This window comes from Magallana gigas, chromosome 7 (genome assembly GCF_963853765.1).
Source record: "Magallana gigas chromosome 7, xbMagGiga1.1, whole genome shotgun sequence".
Lineage (NCBI taxonomy): Eukaryota > Metazoa > Mollusca > Bivalvia > Ostreida > Ostreidae > Magallana > Magallana gigas.
Genome location: NC_088859.1, coordinates 26996112 through 27017211, shown reverse-complemented (window position 1 = coordinate 27017211; position 21100 = coordinate 26996112). Strand labels below are relative to the sequence as shown.

Genomic DNA, 21100 nt, shown 5'->3' with positions numbered 1-21100 from the left:
TTCTTGGTATACATGTAATATCAAACATACACAAGTAAAACTTCATTCTTTAGTAACTGTTAGAGTCTAGTTAATCACAAAAAGTGATTGTTCTCCTTGCAGCTATGCTCTTCTTTAGCCTCCATGAAAGCAATCTACAATGACAACAAAGTTATTAAAGTATCAAACTTGAAAAAGGAATAAACAAAGCATCAATATTGACATTCATGAATTAAATTTACAGCAATTTACCAAATGAATATAAAGTAGGTTTACAACATGATCAATTTTTTCTTTCAGACCAAAACTCCAAATCATATAGTGCTTTGTTCTAAAGGTCAGATGCGACCTATCTTCCATTTTTTCTATTTTTTCCTATCACCACAATGTGAAGATTTCCACTTCTTAATTTCATAATTAAATTTTTATGTAATATGATTCTTTTTTTTATTTAGATATAAAGTGTTCAATTGAAAATGTATAGTATGACTTTACTTATAAGTATTCAAATGCATTTTGCATGCAATTTTAAGAAAAATTCGAAATATTCGAGCTCCGAAACGAGCCTGGTAATGTACCCTAAACTTTCTGGAATCATCAGGTTTTGTTTTAAAAAAGCAAGGAATAAAATATTAAGGAAAAATATATGTAATTGAGGAACATCTCGTCTGTCCTTAATTATCAAGGACTTTGTTCTGCTGTATATTTACCAGTTATGTACCTGTAAATGCCCTTTCATTCATATGTATCTTCTTTATCACAAATATATTCTATAATCAACGCAGGCGTCATTAAGCGTTCAGCATCATCATCAGGAATTTCAAAGTCTGAAATGAAGCATTCAAAAGCTATGACTAGATTATTAAAAAAGAACAACTTTCAAGGTCATACTTGCGTGTGACCAGTCTCGCCGAGTACCATTTCTCGCCATGTATTGTTACGTCATTTATTGTATATACCTGTAATTTTTATTTCTTGATAAAATGAGGCAACAGTTAATGCACTCGCGGGAAATGGTCCTTGGCGAGAATTGGTTGTATGCCAGTACTGTTATGACAAGGAAATAATTTGACATAAATACAAAGCAATATTGCATTAGCATGTAAATAACTAATATCTGCAGTAAATTCCTTTTAAAACAAAGAATTCCTCATTAAGAAAAAACAAACTTCCATATTATAAACATCCATTTTCTTTGAAGTACCGGTACCAAAATTTGGTATCCACACAATGGCACATATAGCCATTAATAATTCTTCACTTTTTGATTACCATACAGAATTTACAAGAATCACAAAGAATTTTCCAATTTTTTGCTATGCAACCATAGCAACAGATGTCAATTTTCATATATATCATATGCATGTTAGAACTCATCAGAAGGGATAGAAAAACCAACATATTTATTAAGTTGGCATTTAAGAATATCTTTGAAATCACATTTCGCATTTATTCAGCTTACACAAAACTAATTTTAAACATGTTAATTTTTAATACTCAATAGCTTAATAACCTGATAGCTTAAACATGTACATGCTGGCTTTAATTTCTATTGACTTTAAAGTAGCTCAGATTGTCACTTTTCCATCTTTAGTCTAGTTACATAGCAACTAAGACCTGTTGCAAAAATACATGCTCAAGGATCACTTATAAAACTGTAATTTTATACAGAACTGATACACTGTAAATCTAATTAAAAATAGACTTAAAAAAAACCTTCTCTATGATACCCTATACAAGATTCAACAATATTCACCTTAAGGCAACATTTCAATTAGCCAATGGCTATTGTTTTCTCGGGGTGTGTAGATTTTTGGCTGGGCTGACAACTACCACTATTAATAGCTGTCTGGCTAGATTTCTGAAGAGTTTCGAACAATGCGACTGGACCGATTTACTAAACAGTGTTAGCAGGAAATACTTAACTTGGCAAAAAGTAGATGACAAAGCTTTACAGTTGAAAAGATAAAGCTATGAAACAATTTTAAGATTTGTTTATAAAATAAGCTTGAATATGACTGGCTAACATTTTAAAATTCATTCAAACTTGAAGGGTCCCTCTGAAATGACCACATAGGGACGTTGTATTCTTGTATAGGGTATTGCAGAGGAGTGATTTGACAAGTCTAATTTTCATTATATTGTCTTTTAAATTTTTGAAAGAAATAAACAATTTGATACCATATAGGTATTTTCATAAAGGTACCTACCAAAGTCATCCTCCATGGCCATAATAATTTCTACTTGGTCAAGACTATCCAATCCTAAATCCTTAATGAAATGTGAATCCTTTGTCAGCTTCAAAAGAGAAAGAGAAGAATGACAGTCTCTGGTTAAGAATAATGAATCTAACACTTGGGACATCATTTCTCTATCAGGGTATAAGTGACGTAATAAAATCAATAGCGAGGTTTAGCAGACCAATGGATATGCGTACTTGTACATGTAGGTTTACAAGTTAAAACTACATCATAGTACAAGTACTTGCTCTCATAACTGTTTAGCAATTATAATGTGTACTTGAACTTGTAAATGTTTAATACAGTAAAACACGCTTGTAATGAAGTCCCAGGGATAGACGATTTGCTTCGTTATAAGCATAATTCATTATATTCGTCAAGTTTACAGCATGCTATAAAGTCTCGGGGAATGAAAATCACTTTGAAGTAGGCATCAATTCATTTAAGGCGTGTTCGCTATATCCGTGTTTTACTGTATGAAATTCTTAAATATATTTTCTCTTTTTTCTGTCTGAAATGAAATGTTCATTGTACACCATTGTTCAAACTAAACATATGTATGGTTTTAATTGTCAAAAATAATTAAAACAGTAGTTGTTATCATTAAATAAGCCATTGCATGTTGGCTAAAAGTTGGGGATGTCATATGGGATCAAAAACGTAGAAATGCATAATTACCAAAACTTATAACGTATTGCTCACATTCCCCCCTCTAAATGTTTGCTAAACCCCTTTAATAAAACATATTTTTAATTTTATCCCATCATCATACCAACTTTAGGTGAATGTTTGCTCTTTCCAAACTCCAGACTCAGTGTTTAAACTATATATGGGTTGAAAAGTATTGAAATTGATTTATTTCTATTTTTCAAAGTTGCGAGAAAAATTAACAGAAATTATGTTTTAAAACAACCTGATTAAGGAAAATAATGCTCAGATTGCAAATAAAAATATCACAGTCCAGTCAGTATAAGGAAGGCAAACAAACATTCTTTTTTATACAGTTGCCCTCATATTCCAATGAACTACAATCACTTTCATTCATCAAATTTCACTCCATAATGAATTGTACGGTAACTGAAACATTAATCTACTAAGTACTAAAGTGGGGTTATCAATGTACATGTACCAATGCTTGAAATTTATATAATTATTATGGGGTTTTTTCTAGTCAAATGTTGTCTGCTTTAATATAACAATATAATACAATATCGTGTTAAATAATTGCATATATTTACCTTTTCCGGATCAATCTTGTCAAATAACTGCAGAGTAATCATAACCCTCTTTTCCACTTCCTCGATAGTATAAACATTTTTACCAGCAAATCGCTTCTGAATCTGCTGTGGCTGCATCTAAAAAAAAATATGTATTATATAATTAATTTTCTTCTTATCTCTCATTATTCTGTACATGGTAAGATGTTTCTAATAATCCATTATTTATGTTCTTTATGATAAAAAAAAAAAAACTGTTAAAAATCAAGTTCTGTAGATTCTTAAACTTGTACATATTTTTTTTCTCAAATCTTTAATAGGCAAAAATGAACAAAAACGATCACATACAATAATGCCTCACGTGATCTCACATAAAAAATTCATATAAATTCACTGGTTACAGCAAGAAATTCAAATTAAACAAATATCCACCAGTATTTAAAAATAAAGTGATTTTCCATTTTGGTGCATATATGGAATATTATATCCCAAATGAGCTTTTATAAGCCATTTGGGTGATTGGTTCCAACCTTATGTAGATATATAGCTAATTCAGGAGACTGTGTTGGACCTGTCTAACATTTCCAGGCACAATGATTGTCCAAAGCATTGAATACAAAAATAATAATGGCTTAAAACGACACATGGGAAATGTGGTGGAAAAAAACCCGTAACCTTTTATCTTAATTTCTATCTCATTACGCGCTTTATACACCCTTTTGTCTTTCAGTGGTCTTGTATAATATATTCCGATATTCATTTCGAATTTTCTCTTCAGTTTTTCGAATAGCGCTTTTTTTACGTTTTACATGTATTATAATCTAAAAAACCATATTTTCGTAACCTTTCAAGACTATATAAATTCAGCCTTTTGTTAAACCTTTCGGCCATGATTGTCGTGCAGTTTTGTTTTTTCTACAAAAGAAAATATACGACCTTAACCCCCGTTTGAAAGAGTACGTACTGGACGCAGCTGATTTGTGAAATTTGGACATCTGTTTAAACTGGAAATGCGTCTAGAGTGGACCACAGATACTGCACTGGCTTTGCATGCCGTACTTTGTATCATAAAACGGCTAATGTTCATAAGAGACCGCACGTTTCGCACTGCAGTGGCCATTTTGCTGAGGACGACCTTCCCATTCGGAAAACCTCGCACAATGCTAAACCCCCTAACAATTGTTGCGGTATACTGTTATTTCATATCTGGTACTTTTAGGACCGAGTGTTTTTACACTATTAGATCGACCAATTGAAACAACCAATTCACTTTCCTAGTAATGCATATATATATACACACAACATTAACAGAATAATTCTGACGGAACGAAATTACATATAGGCCTATGATGTATTATAAATCCTGGTGGTTCTTGGTAGGCTATTTCAAGTTGGTTTTTTTTGTGTGTGAAAAATCGGCTCTATCAGAATAAAATGACATTTGAATGAGTTTAAAAGCAGGTAAATTATGGATGGTGGCAATTATAACGAAAGCCCACTTTAAAAGTTAATTTTCGTACAATGTAGGTAAAACCATATCGCAATAAACTTTTGCGAATAAACGCACAACTTTCGATCGCAATTAACACAAAATTTTCGCCAGTAAACGCGTAATTTTCGCGATAAGATTTTATTTATTTTTTTTTGGGGGGGGGGGGGTCTTAAAAACAGTAATTTAAAAAGTCCTGGTCGAGATTCCCTAAAAATGACATTGCACCTCTTAGTGTCGGTTTGATCCTGAAAACTTTTCATATAAATCAATCAATTTTATTTAGATTATTTCTTAAATTTCATATTCAAGGAAAACGTCGGATATTTCCGATTAAATTTTCTTATGCTGCCTGTCTGTGTTTTATCTTATATAGTAAGACCATGTTTTTACCCAAGACATGACCTGCATGATCACTGTCTATATTGTTCACAAATTTTGGGATTCGATGTGACACCCACATCAAGTGCCAGTATGAGCCTCTCTGAAAATAATGTTTCCTTATATTCATCATGTCTGATTAGGGTATTTGATTAACGGGGTTTAATCGATCTCTAAGTCCTTTTCGTATGGAACAAAAGCGTCTTTTATTAATAAACAGTTTTTAATTGTCATTATTAATGGACTCATTGACAATTAAATTTTTTTAGAAAGTAAAATACCTTTTGTTTTTTACTGTCTCCTATAAACAGGGTATTAACGGGTTTATATGAATTCCCGATAATTTGATATATCGGGAGTTGGTAGGGGTTTATTATTATTTTGGGGGTTTTTTGGGGGGTTTTTTTTTGGGGGGGGGGGTTGTTTTGTTTTGTTTTTTGTTGTTGTTTCTTTTTCTGAGAGAGAGAGAGAGAGAGAGAGAGAGAGAGAGAGAGAGAGAGAGAGAGAGAGAGAGAGAGAGAGAGAGAGAGAGAGAGAGAGAGCATAGTTTCACTTAAACAAATGGTCATCCTTTACAGACTTTAATAAGGCCCCTTCCCCATTATCAATTTTTAATTTTTTTTAATGCTTTAAGCTTATTAAAAAGTGATTTGCCCCCATCGTAAACTTTTTTGGGGCATTTCAAGAGATACCAAGATCATACAATAATTTGAAGAAAAAAGTCTGGTAACAATAGAGAAATAATTTGCTAATTCCTGAACCCATGGGAATTCTTGAGAAGTATTATAAGAAGATGATTGAGGCGTCCTATATATGAAATAGAAATCTTCATTTGCATTATGGTTGACACTTTTCTGATGCGCTGTTGTTGTTTTTGGGAGTTGATTTTTAATCAACTCTCCTATGCAGTCACGCGGACAAACCGAAAGTGAAACAGTGTTTGGACCTCAGCACAAATCATTGCTCCTGACAAGACTTAGTTCTTGAAAATAGTTGATGAATTCGATGTAATGTATGCTTAAGCATTTTTTTTAAACGAAAATTATTTACAAATACCTTAAAAATAGTCAGATTTTAAATGGTACGAACAATTTAAATATTTTTTGTAGTCGTATGTATTCCTACGCCAGAGTTCAATATAGTCTCGTTCAACTCGACGCTCGGCTGTCTCCGTAAACCCTTGTCGGAGATTTACGGTGTCAGCCGAGCGTTTGGTTGAACGAGACTAGAGTTCAATATAAAATAATTGCTTGGATCCATACAATTTTCGAGAAATATTTCTACCACTGATACATAGTTTGATTGAATTAATTTTATCTTTAAATATTATTTAACATGATTCATATGGAAGTTTCTCGACATTCTAGTCGAAAAAGTTCAAAAATTCATATTATAAAAATATGCGTAATTCAAATTAGAAACTACGTATACATGTACTTGTCATGCCAAATAACATATCATTGATTTTAAAATAAATAAACATCGACAAAATCAACTCCCGTCAGTTCTTCAGTACTTTGATTTTGTTGATGTAATCGATTACTCGACGCCATCTATGGCAGGAACTGTTTTCGTTCTTTCCTTGGATCGAGTTCCTCCATTAAACTTTATTTTTGGTTCATTCGAATTGTAGCTTTGTCTCAAATAGGGCACACTATTCCTATAATGGGTGTCGGACACGAAGTTATATTTTCATTGAAAAACATGTTAGTATGTATATCTTATATTAATTTTTTGGACCCCTTCTCCATCTAAAAAATTACTTTAATTTATACGTATAGAACTGAGATGATTAATTTGGGGCTAGTATAGAGATGTCTGTCTCAATCTCCACATATTGTTGTGAATTGATATATTAATTTTTTTTAATGAAAATTTTAACGTCAATGTGCCTCCATAAACACAGGAGGTCTAAGTATAGACTGGATTTTTCTTGTTCTAAAATAGATCTAATTCTGATTAATAAGAATAGGGAACCATTGTTCGAAACAAAGCTTGAACAGCTTAAATGTGCAATGTGTTTTCTCAACAAATGGTTGTAGAATGGACACCAATGACCCACTTGCATATTCATTTTTTTTTTTATTTTTTTTTTTTTTAGATTTTTTTAAATATTCAAATTAAGTATGCAGCTGCGCAGTTATATAAGTGGCTAAAAAGCATTGTTCTGTATTTGTATCCGCAATGTACATACAAAACAACATGTAAAACCTCATATCTATTGCTTTTTATAATTTGATAACAGTTTTGGTCAGTAGTTGGTATTAACAAGTCAGTTCAAGAAACGTTTACATGTTTAATTTGGTCCACAACGGTACAAAATAGCTGGCATCCACCCTTAAAAAAAAAATGATACGCTTTCTTTGGCCAAATGTACACAGACATTATAATCAGCCTGAACACGGTATTATAAATCACGGGTCCACTCAGATAACTTGTTGAGATGTTTGATTATGAGGATAATTGTTTATAAAGATATATAAATTTTCTTTATCGCTTTAATTCCTAGCATTTATTTATTTAAAACCTAACTTATTATACATACTATACTAACATATGGACCCTAGCCATTTTCTTTATGTTGGTTGCTTTGAAGCGCTCTATAGTTTACCTATGGTTTCTCCAGCTGCAGTCACTTCGAAACACTCTGTCGCATCTCTCGGTCATTTCAAAGGGACTCATCGTTTCTATCGGTAACTTCAAAACGACCCCACGATGCATCCTTTATACAACAAAGGTTAATCAAGCAATGCTCACGTAGACCATTTGCTTCTACAATACTGATCTGCAAATCGCTGAACAAAATTGATTACCGAACTGCTAGTATTCTTGTCTTCTTGCGTTCACTTCGGTGTCTCAACTACAACTTTTCACAGAATCAAGATAGCTGCGTATTTATTCCTTTTGAGTATCAAGTGATATAAGATACTATATAAATAGTGCCTGTTTGGGAGGGTAACAGTTGAAATTGACACCCCGAGAAAACCATTGTCAACCGACGCGAAGCGGAGGTTGACAATGGTTTTCGAGGGGTGTCAATTTCAACTGTTATCCTCCCAAACAGGCGCTATTTATTTTGTTATACTGAATGTCTTTTTTTAAATTTTTAAGAAAATTTTACTGCTTTTATATAGGAATAACGTGAATTCTACAGCGAACCGTACGCGCATAATTTTCGCGCATGTAACATTTTTTAATGTTACCCGTTGCCAAGTGCGTTGCTAACGCTGAGGGTAATAGTTAATATTATTAACTGCGTCTTAACCAATCAGATTTCAGTATTTAACATGAAAGTATAACAATCGCTTTTATGAAAGAGGGCTTTAGCGACTTTAGGAAGTTTCTCGGTATTCACCATCCATTTTATTTACCATTTAATGAAATACCTACGCCTCCGTCTCAAGCGTCCTCGCTTGCATCCAGAAATTAAAATAAGAACTAGCATGGTATCAAAATTTTCTTACTTTACAATGATTGTTGATTATGAATATCCTTTTACAAAAAGATTTACACAAAAATGGTTATCTACCAGTTTCTTTACAAAATACACTGTCTCTACGCCATATTCAGGCTCTTTTTCTTCTCAATCACCTTCAATCAATTCTCCCACTTTGTTGTTAATTTCTTCGTGTAATGTACATATAAAATTGGTTCTATTTGTACAGTTACATCTCTATGTCCTTCAGGCATACTCAGTAATTCCAGATTCGTTTTTTTCGAATATTATGATGTGCTGGAGTCGAGGTCTGTCGATAAATATCTTCCTGAAATCTCGTCGAGTGCGTTGTCCTGCTAAGTTCGAGCTCCGCTTCAATTCTCTCTATTTACTCATTAATGGTATCCAATGCCATTTTAAACAATAAAATCACATTGTCATGCTGTTCTCAATGTCTGATAAACAGGAATCTCACGTTGGGCGTCAATTTTGTAACGTGTCTGCCTGAACACGGTATTATAAATCACCTGTCCCTACAATTAACTTGCTGAGGTGATCGATTATGATGAAAATTGTTAGGTAAGATAAATAAATTTTCATTATCGCTTTCTTTAGGTTTATTGATTCAAAACCTAACTTAAAATATACATGTATATACATGCGTGCACATTAAAATATAGGCCCTAGCCGATCTCTTTATGTTGGTCGCTTCAAAGCGCCTTATCTCTTTCCTTTGGGCTCTCCAGCTGCAGTCGCTTCGAACACACCCTGTCGCTTCTATCGACTATTTCAAAGTGAACCAAACGTTTCTGCATTAGTGAATTGCAAAGAGGCCTATGGGCCACATCGTTCACATGAGTGCTGAAAATGTGAAAAGTTTACAGACGGACGGACGACAGACAAAATGTGATCAGAAAAGCTCACTCGAGCTTTCAGCTCAGGTGAGCTAAAAACATAAAGAAGAGCTTATTTCGGTCTTTCATTAAAGCTATACACGCTATAATTTGTGTCAATTTTAAATAATGGGGAAAATGTATGTGTTTGATTACTAATAAAAGTTACCTTTATGCTGTTAATTATAATGCTCAATTCGATCACGTAACAAATATATCAAATATTAAACAATAAAAAATATTTATTTTCCTGCCAGGAAAGTAATGCCTCCTCGTGAATATCAATCTATCACGTGATATCAACAGCTAAATTTAGCCTATCATACTGAAACTGGTGAAGGGTCAACATCTTCATAATTGTGATAGTTTCACAAAGGAAAGGATATTTTCAGTAAAGCATAAATTTGTCCGATATACGAGTACAAACAAAAGAAAAAAATACAAGCCTGTGAGTAGATATGAATACTTCCTTTAAAAAAATGACGTAGACCTGTGTTTTTCCCCTATGTGCTATTTATAGATCATATAAGTGTTAATGCAGAAGTAAGGGTATCGTGAATGACAAACGTATTTTACTCATTATACATGTATGTATTTCAAATTAACAACTGTTAAGCATATTAAATATCAAGTAGGATATTTAATTAGGCAAACAATAACGACAACCTAGTTCTCCGCGGACATGCGCAATGAGGTCGGTTTGCTCTTCCTTCATCAATATTCATGAAAAGGTATATTTTCCTGGCAGGAAAATAAACAATTAAAAATCTCTATCTTTGTAACGAGATGGAATTTACCATTGTAATTTACAAATTAAGGATAACTTTTATAAGTAGACAAACACATGCGTTTTCACTGTCATTAAAAATTGACGTAAATTATAGCGTGTATAGCTTTAATGAAATCTTCTTTCAAAACATAAACATTAAATGTCCATTATATAAAAATTGGGGTGATTAATCCACCTCAAAAGACATGCATATCAATATGTAGTTTTTTAAAAATAAAAACATGAACTTGATTTATGTTCCAAATTAAACAACAGACTCACCAAAAATACGGTTTAACACACTAAAACTCACAAGATCTAATATTAAGAGTGGTAGATCTAACTATGTCGATAAAAAATATGTAAAAACAAAATATAAAGCATATTCAAGAAAATGTCTTTTTAAAAGCATCTCGTTCGCCCAGTCTTTCCAGATACGATCGAGCGACCGGGTGGTTTTTGAGAAGTTGTCCCCCTTGCATTACGTTGGCCCACCACATGTTGTATCCCAGAACACAATCTGCTGCCGTGAATCTGTTAATAAATTAAAAAAAAAACAGTAAAAATTTGAATTTTTTTGTGTTTAGCTCGGGCATCTTCATAAAAGAAGGGTTTACGACCCATGCACTCCGTCCTTTTAAGGATATAAGGGAGGAGCGGATCAAAACCCTTGGATAACGAAGCTGGAGATCGGGTGGGATGTAACTGTATATCAGATATACGCAAATTAAGTATTGACGCCATGTATGCGCAGATTTAGGGGGGTCCGGACTGGGGTCCGGATTCCCCCTGGAAAATTCAATTCTTTTTTAATTTACGAAAATATTTACGAATTTAAAATATGAGAACAAGTTTGGTCAAAAATGTACTAATTCAAAATAGGAGGACAAGTTTGGTCAAAAATGTACTAATTCAAAATAGGAGGACAAGTTTGGTCAAAAATGTACTAATTTAAAATAGGAGGACAAGTTTGGTCTATTTATCCACGGTCTAGATAGATACATCGACATACAAGTAATGTATCTATGATAGGAATAATATCAGCAATGCGCATGTTAGTTTGATTTAGGCCACAAAAACTATATTAAAGCCTATCCTCAGAATCTGATTAAGGTACTTTTTGTTCCGTCCTTATTCAGTCAAGTTATTTTTGTTTTCCAAAACGATGACATAAAATATCTTACACGTCTCCACAAATAAACTTTCTGTCGCACAGAATCGTCTCAACGTGGCTGATGGCAACGTTAAACTTAGCCGCCATATTTTGGATTAGGTCGTTGTCCCTGTTTTCGAGCTCCACAAACATCCATTGGACAAACAACTGTTCAAGGATCTCATCTAAGGTGGCACAGCAGAAGAAAATGACACTACAGAGAAAAAGCTAAATAAAGGACAAAATAACAGTTTAATATTCAGTTTGATTCGTCTGGATCATAGTAAAATTGGGCACGTATATAAGCTTACTGGGGACGAAGCAAAGAGAGATGGGCAGGAGCGCCTTTCCTAATCAAAAATTAATTTTGGAGCTAATCCTCCCACGTTTTTGTGAGAAAAATTTGCATTTGGCAGTTGATAGTAAAATTGAAATTCAAATTGAATAAACACACAGTGTCTTTCAACCTAGTTCAACAGTGTTTAAGAAACGAGGTTTGGGGTTTTGGGGGACTTAAATTAATTCAGCCAGAACTCTCAGTGTAAGCGCTATGAGAGCTGGACTAAACCAGAATAGAGCCAAGATACTTGGTGATTGGTCTTCGATCGAGTTGTTAACTCTACTATAAAATTATTTTGACAGATTAAAGACCTAGCTACGAAATCACCCACCACCTCTTCTCCCAAGGATAGCTTTTTTTTAATTTGCGAACTCATTAATAATGCTGGGTATATATATGCAACCGAGAAAGTGACATCTTAAGAATAGAAGAGAGGCACAGAGAACAGAACAGAATCAAACAGAACAGGGGACAGGAGCACACGGAACATAACAGAATCATACAGAACAGAGCTTGTCTTACTTGAAATAGTCTGCCATGTTGTCTTTTTCTGGTAGAAGTTTCTGGTATAGCTCCGCCAAATACATACAAATGGCCCCTGATTCTATCAAAGGTTCTCTACCTTCAATCTCCAAAGCTGGCACGGTGCCAAGGGGATGGACAGTGTCCCGATAATGCTTCACTTTGGATTCGTCTGGATCCCGAGTATCGAATAATTCAAAATGCACATCCTTCGTAGCAGAAAGTTCTGGAAAAAATGCAATAAAATTGTTATGTGTGCTTGGGAAATATTTAAATACAGGTAGTTGTATTTTCCATGGATATTTATTTCTTTTTTTCTGAGATTTTTATTCAACTGCTGTATAATGAATAACAGTATTGGAATTACAGCTAGTACCTAAATACGATAATTCTTTTTGGGAGGATAGGGTCTTAAAAATATGTACCAAGCAATAGAAAACTGACTGCGACGATTTATTCAATTTTGATGTCGAGGCGTCGTAGCGACAATGCATCAATTTGGTGGGAATCTCGGAAGATGACCTTTCCTGGCCAAGAAATTGCTTAAACAAATACTATACGATGAAAAGGGGTCAAAAGCTTCAGTTTCCCGGGGTTTATTTACTGATTGTTTAACTAGAATTAAAACTAAGGGACTAACTATCATGTACGTTTCACACACCATTTGAGTTCTAAAATATATTTAGAATGAATATAAGAACGTTAGACAGTAAATTGACTTTTGCAATTTTGAAATAAAAAGAAAAGATGAAAAATGTAGAATAGTTCGTGTTTTCCATTCGTGGGTAAGGTGTTTGAAACATAGTAGCAAGGAGAAACGCTAAAATGACGTTGCATTGAGTTTGTGGTTTCTGCGGGTCAATGAATATAGGCATGTTTGTAACGATGGCATTAACTTCAAAATTTTCACGTTAAAAAAAGGTACCCTGGTTTACTTTCTGGTGAAATTTCAATGGGTTATCTTTTTTCCCAAGGGAGTAAGAGTAAATGTCTCAATAATTTCCGAACAACCCTCGTAAATACATGTATGTTCAAACAATTCTGATTGCATTTAAGGGCTTTGTAAATAAAACAACAAAGTTTTACATCTATATAAAGAAGATCCATCGACACTTTGGAGTCCTACATATAATAAAGGACATGTGGATATCGTTAATCAGAGTTTCTTATGACGGTCAATGTTCTTATCTTCGCCTGGTCAAAACTGACAACACCCAAACAATTCAAAGAATACTGTGGAATCGTTTAAATTCGCGGGCGCCAATTTTCGTAGATTTTGGGTTTTTTGCTCATTCGCTGGGATATGATTTCGTTGATATGTCGGTTTTTAGTTTCAGTAAGAAAACCAACATTCTCCAAATTTGTTTTCGACGAGAATGTAAATTCGTGAGGCAGGCTACGCACGATTACCTCAAACATTTAGCCACTATGAATTCTTATGATTCCACAGTAGTTAAGAACTTAAAAAAAACCATGGTCATCCAGTAACTAATTCTTAGTCACTATATACATACAACAAAGTTTCATATCTAATGAAAGAAAAATGTTGCTCTGAAAGAGAGAGAGAGAGAGAGAGAGAGAGAGAGAGAGAGAGAGAGAGAGAGAGAGAGGGGTTATCTATAAAAAAGGAAAAACAACAAAAGGCAATTTTAGCCTTTTCATTAATTTTTTTATAATTCTTAATCAAAATACCAGAAATATTTGGGAATTTGCATCTTCTAAATGTTTATTTCTAAATTCATTCAATTGATATACTTTTAACCTATTTTTGGTTTTAAGAATAAGTTAACACAATTTTGTTGTTTATCTGATGCTTTCGTAACATTGGTACCAAAAGTATTTTTAAAACTATATCTATTTTTACATCCAAAGACTTGATAGTATTTTAATGCTAAATGATTGAATAAATATGAGAGAGAGAGAGAGAGAGAGAGAGAGAGAGAGAGAGAGAGAGGGGTCAGTGTCCGGTTTTTATATGAAGAAAATTGTTTAAAACTGAAAGACAACACAGAGTAATACGTTAGCGATTTTATTATCACCGTGTGAAATGAACACCTTGGATATGACACATTTTGCCTTGTCACTGGCGTTGAGTGACTTTGATCTGGACACTCTAAATTGACACTCAGTTTATATAAGTAATCCGTTAATTGAAGTAACTCTTTATATTTACTATTCTATTATTCTTTATTGTTAAACGGTGTTTTGTTGTCTTTAAGTAATTGTTGTTCAATTATTCGGCAGTTGGAGAGCGACGGTCAAGGCGCTCGTACAACCGACTCCCGACCTGGCTGAATATTGTAATAAGTTTGCGGAGTTTTTAATAAATCTATAATACGTATACCGACTGACTTGTACATTTCCCGTGGGTCACATTATTATTTAAAAATCTCCAGACGTCTGAAGAATTAATGAAAGCGCTATAACTTTTTACTCTGTGTTGTCTTTCATTAAAAAAAAAAGATTTTTAAAAAATTCTTACCATGTACAAGCCATATACATCTGTTCGATCGAAAATTTGGAAAATAATACAGAGTCATCTTTGGTTTGTTCGTAGTTGTGGCCATTGTAGCTCCCTATCAATAGCATTTAAAGGCAGAGCGAGAGCGAGTGACAGTGAACCAAAACCCCATAAACCACCACTGTAACTGAGACATGTGTATGGAACGCCATAGCTGCCTTATGTGGCTATTTCATGTAAAGATGGTGCCTTTATTATATAATGCTGTGGTTATTTCATGTGAAGATGGTGCTTTATTATATGAAGATGGTGCTTTTTTATATAAAGATGGTGCTTTTTCATATGAAGATGGTGCTTTTTTACGTGAAGATTGTGCTTTATTATATGAAGATGGTGCCCTTTTTATGTGAAGATGATGCTTTATTATATAAATGTTGTTTACATAGGTTCAATATAATACCAATAAAAAATCTTTTTCAAGCTGACTTTACTATCTTCTTATTCATTTTAAGCATAGATAAACAGTTCCTACCGTTTAACACATTCATTTAAGGCTTAGAATTGGAATTTTTACTTCAACATTCAAAATGTAAACAAAGTTTTGTTTACATAGCAAAGAATTGTAAGCTCTATAAAACTCGCTTATAACTCAACGAATGACACTCACGATCAGATTTTGGTTCGACCAAAATATTGTAAACATTAAAATCGGAAAAATAATTTTTGATCAAAATCGTGACCATAGCCCTTTCATGTTTACAAGTGTAATTTTTTATCCATCTGCCTCACAATTATCTTTAAAGGTTATCAAACTTAACTGTAGATTTGCCCATTGCTCTCAACTCGTAGGTACAGGTGATATCGGTAGGTCAGTGCGTCTGGTGCAAAACACGATACACATTCAGTATACACGACACATTTTCACCCTTTGAGGCCTGTGAGCCTTATCGCTCACAAGGCTAAGTTTGTATACTTAACGCCATAAAATAAAAGCGTCAGTCCTCTAACATTTAATAATCCCTTTCACGTGTCACGAATTTTCCAATGTGAGGATCGAACTTATATAGCAGATTATCATCCATATATATACGTGTATTTTTTTTTAATAAAGGGTTTGATTAAGGGACACAGATCATATATCAAATTCAAAAACTTTAAATAGAAAATCTAAATTATTTTCGGATTTTTAAAAGAAGGTAATCATTTATTAATTGGTCATGATTTGCTTTTAAAAAGAATTCCAAATGTTTGCCTGTTTGTTTGCAAGGTAATTATGAAGTGCTTTTTGCACGGTATTTTCTTCTAAGCATTTTTTTTTCTGTGAGTAAAAACAGTACACCAAATCTCCACACTTATTCATGATCTGAAACGTAGAAAAGCTCCAGGAAAAGATTTCATCCAAAACGAACACATCATTTATGGTGGCCAGAACTAAAACTCTGTTTGCTTCATTTATTTAACTCTATTATTAAAACTGGCCAGATCCCAGATTCTTGGAAAATGGACATTATTGTTCCCATACACAAAGGAGGTAATAAGTCAAAGAAATCCCCAGATAGCTATAGACCGGTAGCTTTACTCCCTTGCCTTTTAAAACTGTTTGAAAAGATTTTACTTACCAGGATCAAAACCCATGTTCTATCCTCAACCGACTTTCCTAACACCCAGCAACAGGGATTTCAACCCAAACTCGGCTGTCTCACTGCCTCTTTTAACCTTCAAGAAACCATTTTCCACAACATTGAACGCGGAAGCCCGGTATACGTTGCATTTCTCGATAATCAAAAAGCATTTGATACTGTCTGGAGGCACGGTCTAATGTACAAGCTTCATCGTCTTGGAGTTTCTGGACGGTTATGGACTCTAATTGATGACTGCCATACTGGTACATCTTGCTCTGTCGTGGTGAACTACACTAACTCTGTTTGGTTCCCTGTCTCACAAGGAGTTTGCCAAGGAGGCATACTCTCAACTTTTCTCTATCTTGTGTTCATCAATGATCTTCTCCAAGAAATTCAAAGTCAATGTTCAAATACGGGAATCTACAACATCGCTAGCTCCAACCCCACGCTTGCAGACGATATATCTTTCATCGCCTTGACGCCTGTAGCCATCCAAAACATCCTTACCACCGCATATAAGTACTCCACAAATTGGAGATTCAAATTCAATGCAGATAAATCAAGCGTTCTTAGATTCTCCTCTTCATCAATTCGAAACCTGTCGAATCTCTCATGGCTTCTCGGAAATGATTCTGTCGAATTATCGGAATCATACAATCACTTAGGAATCCTCCTGCAATCTAAACTGGTCCATACCGAAAAAATCGAAAACGGATGTAGAAAAGGGAGACAAGCGTATTTCGGTATCAAAATACGGGATCATCTTAATCCCGACACTTTATCCCGACTGTATAAAAAAGTTGTCCTTTCATCTATTCTCTACGGATGCAAACTCTGGTGCGACCTTCGGCTACGAGATCTCCGAGCACTCAGCACGCTCCAACACTTCATATGCAAAAACGCTATGGGCCTTCCAAAAACAACGAGATCGGACATTTGTGAATCTCTCTTCGGACTTCTTCCCATATCATCCGAAATTGATAAAAGAAAACTTCTTTTTTTCGGTCGATTATGTGATCTAGACACAAAAACCCTTACCAAACAGATATTTCTACATCGACTGTTTTCCTACCTACAATCCCCCGGACGCAAACAACTTGGCTTAATTCACGACATCATTGCTCTCATGCTGAAGTACAATCTCCTTCAATACCTCACAGTTTATCTTCAAGTTGGCTATTTTCCCCCCGAAACTTCTATGGAAAAATCCGTAAAAGAAGCAAAAACGAACTCTCATATTGACTCAAGACGCCATCGGATGTTTTCTGACCCCGATTTTTACCTTTTTAGTAAGATAAACGCAGGAAGACCACCTTCTGCTATATGGAAAATCCCATCCAATGTTTTCGAAATAGAACTCTGTAAATTTATTGTTAAATTATGGACACTTTCTGAAATTTCACCGGAAATTTATCTTATGTGCAGCAACTATTTTACCAACGTCTTTGAGCACATCTCCACCGTTTGTCCAGGGACGTCTGCATTCCGAGAAGCTTGGTGGGATACAGTTATCGAAAATTTCGACATCTCTCTTAGTGCTGAACTCAGTGGTCTCTGTTCACGTGACCTCTACCTCTTTTTGCTCGGGTCGAGACTTATCTCCAACATTACAGCTAACTTTGATTTACGCACCTTGCACATCCTCAACTTCCGCTTCTTGGGGGACACCGCAGCATGGTACAACCGATACCTGTGTTCTATTCAAAACACGACGTAAAATACCTGTACAATAGTCAAAATACTTTTCTACACTGTGCACATTGTTATAGCTGTAGGTTACATTAAGTCATACTCAAATGGACAACCCCATGTATATATGTTTCTGTTTTTGTTTTCTTTGTCATTTTTTTTTCTTCGATGCCAAGTGGCAATAGGGTAATATAGTTTTTAGTCCCCTACCGGTTTCACCGGAGGGGACTATAGCTTTCCTCTGCGTCCGTCAGTCCGTCTGTCTGTCTGTCCGTCCGTCCGTCCGTCCGTCCGTCTGTCTGTCTGTCCGTCCGTCTGTCTGTCCCACTTCAGTTTAATTTTCCACTGTTTTTTTCTTTATGGGTTTGACGAATGACATGAAACTTGCTGAGCAGCTTCAAAATGTCAAACTACAGATCAAGTTTACACTTTTGTAGCGTCTGGTTGACATATTTTCGAGAAAATTTATTTTTTATATTCAAATTTTTTAATGTTCGGGTTCGTTATCGGGCTCGGTGTGTATCAAATAAATTTCTACAAACCGGTAGGGGACGTGTATTGCTTATGCAATACTCTCAGAATGCTTGTTCTTTTCTTGTTTGTGTGTGTGTGTGTGTGTGTGTGTGTGTGTGTGTGTGTGTGTAATGATGTTTGTATATTGTTCTTTGTAAAATTTCATGCCACAATCTCCTAAGGGAGGAAATAAAGAAAGAATGAATAAAAAGAAGGTAATCATTTATTAATTGGTCATGATTTGCTTTTAAAAAGAATTCCAAATGTTTGCCTGTTTGTTTGCAAGGTAATTATGAAGTGTTTTTGCACGGTATTTTCTTCTAAGCATTTTTTTTCTGTGAGTAAAAACAGTACACCAATATATATCAACATATATCAAAGAATTGTCAGCTTTGTGTATCGACCTATCAAATTTTAGTTGGTCTAGAAATTCGTTTTATATTTACATGTACAATGTCTTGTATTTTGCTGTTTGGTTTAATTTTCTTCAGCATCACAAAATCCTACGCCAAAAATCTAGTCTCTTTCGATATTACTAAGAATTACACTGTTGCTTTGAATTTGACATTTGTTTTAATTTTGTTTGACTCTTCCGCACCTGTTCACTGACCTCCAAGACGTATATACTGACCTACTTGGACTTCCTGTATACATAACCTGGTATATATGTGCTGATTACACATGGACAAGAATGTTGTGGACGCGACACACTTAATATCTCACGATACATATACACATTTAGAGGCCCGTTAGCCTTATCGCTCACAAGACTGACCAACAATGTCCAACTACATTCCACATGGGCAAGAATCTACAATCAGTCTGTTGTAGACGTGACACGCCAGGCACGTAGCATCGTTTTTGAAAGGGGGCCAGACTCATCCAAAAAATCTTGACGAGCAAAAGAAAAAATAAAAATTTCAAAATCTTCAAAATCCTATTCCGGGAGGGGGGGGGGGGGGGGGGGGGGGGCTGGCGTAGTATATTACTTCAATTTCACTCCTCATTTCCTTATTTTCATATCAATTTTTTTACATACTCCCAAAAAAGTGGGGGGGGGGGGCAACTCCATGATAATTCAATTTTTTATATGTAAATTTAAAAAAAATTGTTGCTGCGAGAAAAAGTGGGCCCCCCTGATGCTACGTGCCTGCACGCTTATCTCACGATGCCCATTCACCCTTAGATGCCCGTAAGCCGTATCTATTACAATGTCCAAATATGACAATGCAAACATTTATACAATAATGTACATTATTTTAATTTAATACAAAAAAGGACATTGTGTACCTCTACAAATGTACATTTAATTAATTGAAAATAAAAGTTTTTTTTAAATTCTGGATGTGGCAGCGTTATTTTTCCAAACTTCAAATTTCAATTCCACAAAATCATCTAAACTAGCGTGGGAGATAAATTCCCTTTACATATAATATGAATACAAAAAATGCCAATCAAGGATCTCCCTGATTGCATCTTCAAACTTGCTTCAATTTGACGAAATCTGCAGTGTTACATTCATATCTGTATTAGAACTAGCAGAGAAAGCAATTTAATTGATAGTATATTGCATTCGAAATTTAAAAAAATGGGATAATTTTTACAGACCGAGAGGTTCATAATTTTAAACGACCTAAACATGGCTTGTCAAACGTTGCAATTTTCGATCTTTTCCATTTGTACTGTACAAATTTTTATTTGTATTGTAATTTTCTATTGGTATTGTAAAATATTTCATTTGTATTGTATATTTTTTTCCTTTGTATTCTTTCTTAAAGATTGTTTATTTTGGTTTGTTACGAATGATTTTATTGGTTTAATGTTATTCTTTATCAAACTGGATAATGCTTAGGTGTCTGGAGTCGCTTTTATCTTAGGTTAATTAGATACATGTATTACGGTATTTCCAGTAGACCAATATTAGTAGGAGTTTCAGCTGTGAATGGACCGAAAGTTTTTTGAACGATGTTTTTCATCCATTAGACATTATTAAGAAAATACAAATGTCTGGAAACTCTTGTCTGTGATAGTGTTATTTTGTATTTACGTTGAAATTTGATTGGGTTATTATAAATAAAATTAGATATATTAACAAACAATAATCCAAATTATGACAATACTTGAATAGGAACAGGTAGTAAATACAAGTACTCCAAAATTTAATCCAATGAAATGAAATTATCACCCAGTGAATTGAATATATGTGCGCAAATCATGTGCAACATGCAGATTGGTATTGTATGGTTTCTAAAACTATTTAATCCATTAAATTACATCGTCGGAAACACATGCACGCCCGGTCTATTAAAAAATAATTACGACCGATGACCTCTTGAAAATTATCTTTGTATTTAATTAACCTGTCAAAAAGGCTAAGCAAGATTTAAACCAATGAA

At 34.3% G+C, this 21100-nt stretch overlaps 2 protein-coding genes across 4 annotated transcripts; both read right to left on the bottom strand.

The window, feature by feature from the left end:
- Positions 1 to 4606, bottom strand: LOC105321030 (acyl carrier protein). 2 transcript variants are annotated; one of them, XM_011419211.4, is made up of 5 exons: positions 4401 to 4606; positions 3458 to 3574; positions 2190 to 2277; positions 690 to 806; positions 1 to 134 (listed from the first exon to the last, which is right to left on the bottom strand). In XM_011419211.4, the coding sequence occupies exons 1-4, from the start codon at positions 4554 to 4556 to the stop codon at positions 715 to 717; spliced, it is 453 nt and encodes a 150-aa protein (XP_011417513.1). In that variant the 5' UTR covers positions 4557 to 4606; the 3' UTR covers positions 1 to 134; positions 690 to 714. The 2 variants fall into 2 exon arrangements, with proteins under 2 accessions (XP_011417513.1, XP_011417512.1); XM_011419210.4 differs by having other exon boundaries at positions 701 to 806; positions 4401 to 4605.
- A 5931-nt stretch (positions 4607 to 10537) lies between these two features.
- On the bottom strand, positions 10538 to 19455 carry LOC105321029 (uncharacterized). 2 transcript variants are annotated; one of them, XM_034456388.2, is made up of 4 exons: positions 19336 to 19455; positions 12420 to 12645; positions 11589 to 11771; positions 10538 to 10938 (listed from the first exon to the last, which is right to left on the bottom strand). In XM_034456388.2, exons 1-4 carry the CDS (start codon positions 19385 to 19387, stop codon positions 10791 to 10793), a joined length of 609 nt encoding a protein of 202 aa, XP_034312279.2. In that variant the 5' UTR covers positions 19388 to 19455; the 3' UTR covers positions 10538 to 10790. The 2 variants fall into 2 exon arrangements, with proteins under 2 accessions (XP_034312279.2, XP_011417511.3); XM_011419209.4 differs by lacking the exon at positions 19336 to 19455 and adding an exon at positions 14902 to 15171 and having other exon boundaries at positions 10542 to 10938.
- Between the last annotated feature and the right edge of the window lie 1645 nt (positions 19456 to 21100).

Coding starts and splice junctions, on each gene's coding strand:
- LOC105321030 (XM_011419211.4), bottom strand. CDS start 4,556: ATGGCCACTGCAGTGCGAAACGTGCGGTCTCTTATGAACATTAGCCGT. Junction 3,575..4,400: donor TCACAAATCAGCTGCGTCCA/GTACGTACTCTT, acceptor ATTTTTTTTTAG/ATGCAGCCACAGCAGATTCA. Junction 2,278..3,457: donor ACAAGATTGATCCGGAAAAG/GTAAATATATGC, acceptor TCTCTTTTGAAG/CTGACAAAGGATTCACATTT.
- LOC105321029 (XM_011419209.4), bottom strand. CDS start 14,986: ATGGCCACAACTACGAACAAACCAAAGATGACTCTGTATTATTTTCCA. Junction 11,772..12,419: donor AACATGGCAGACTATTTCAA/GTAAGACAAGCT, acceptor TTTTCTCTGTAG/TGTCATTTTCTTCTGCTGTG. Junction 10,939..11,588: donor AAGTTTATTTGTGGAGACGT/GTAAGATATTTT, acceptor ATTTATTAACAG/ATTCACGGCAGCAGATTGTG.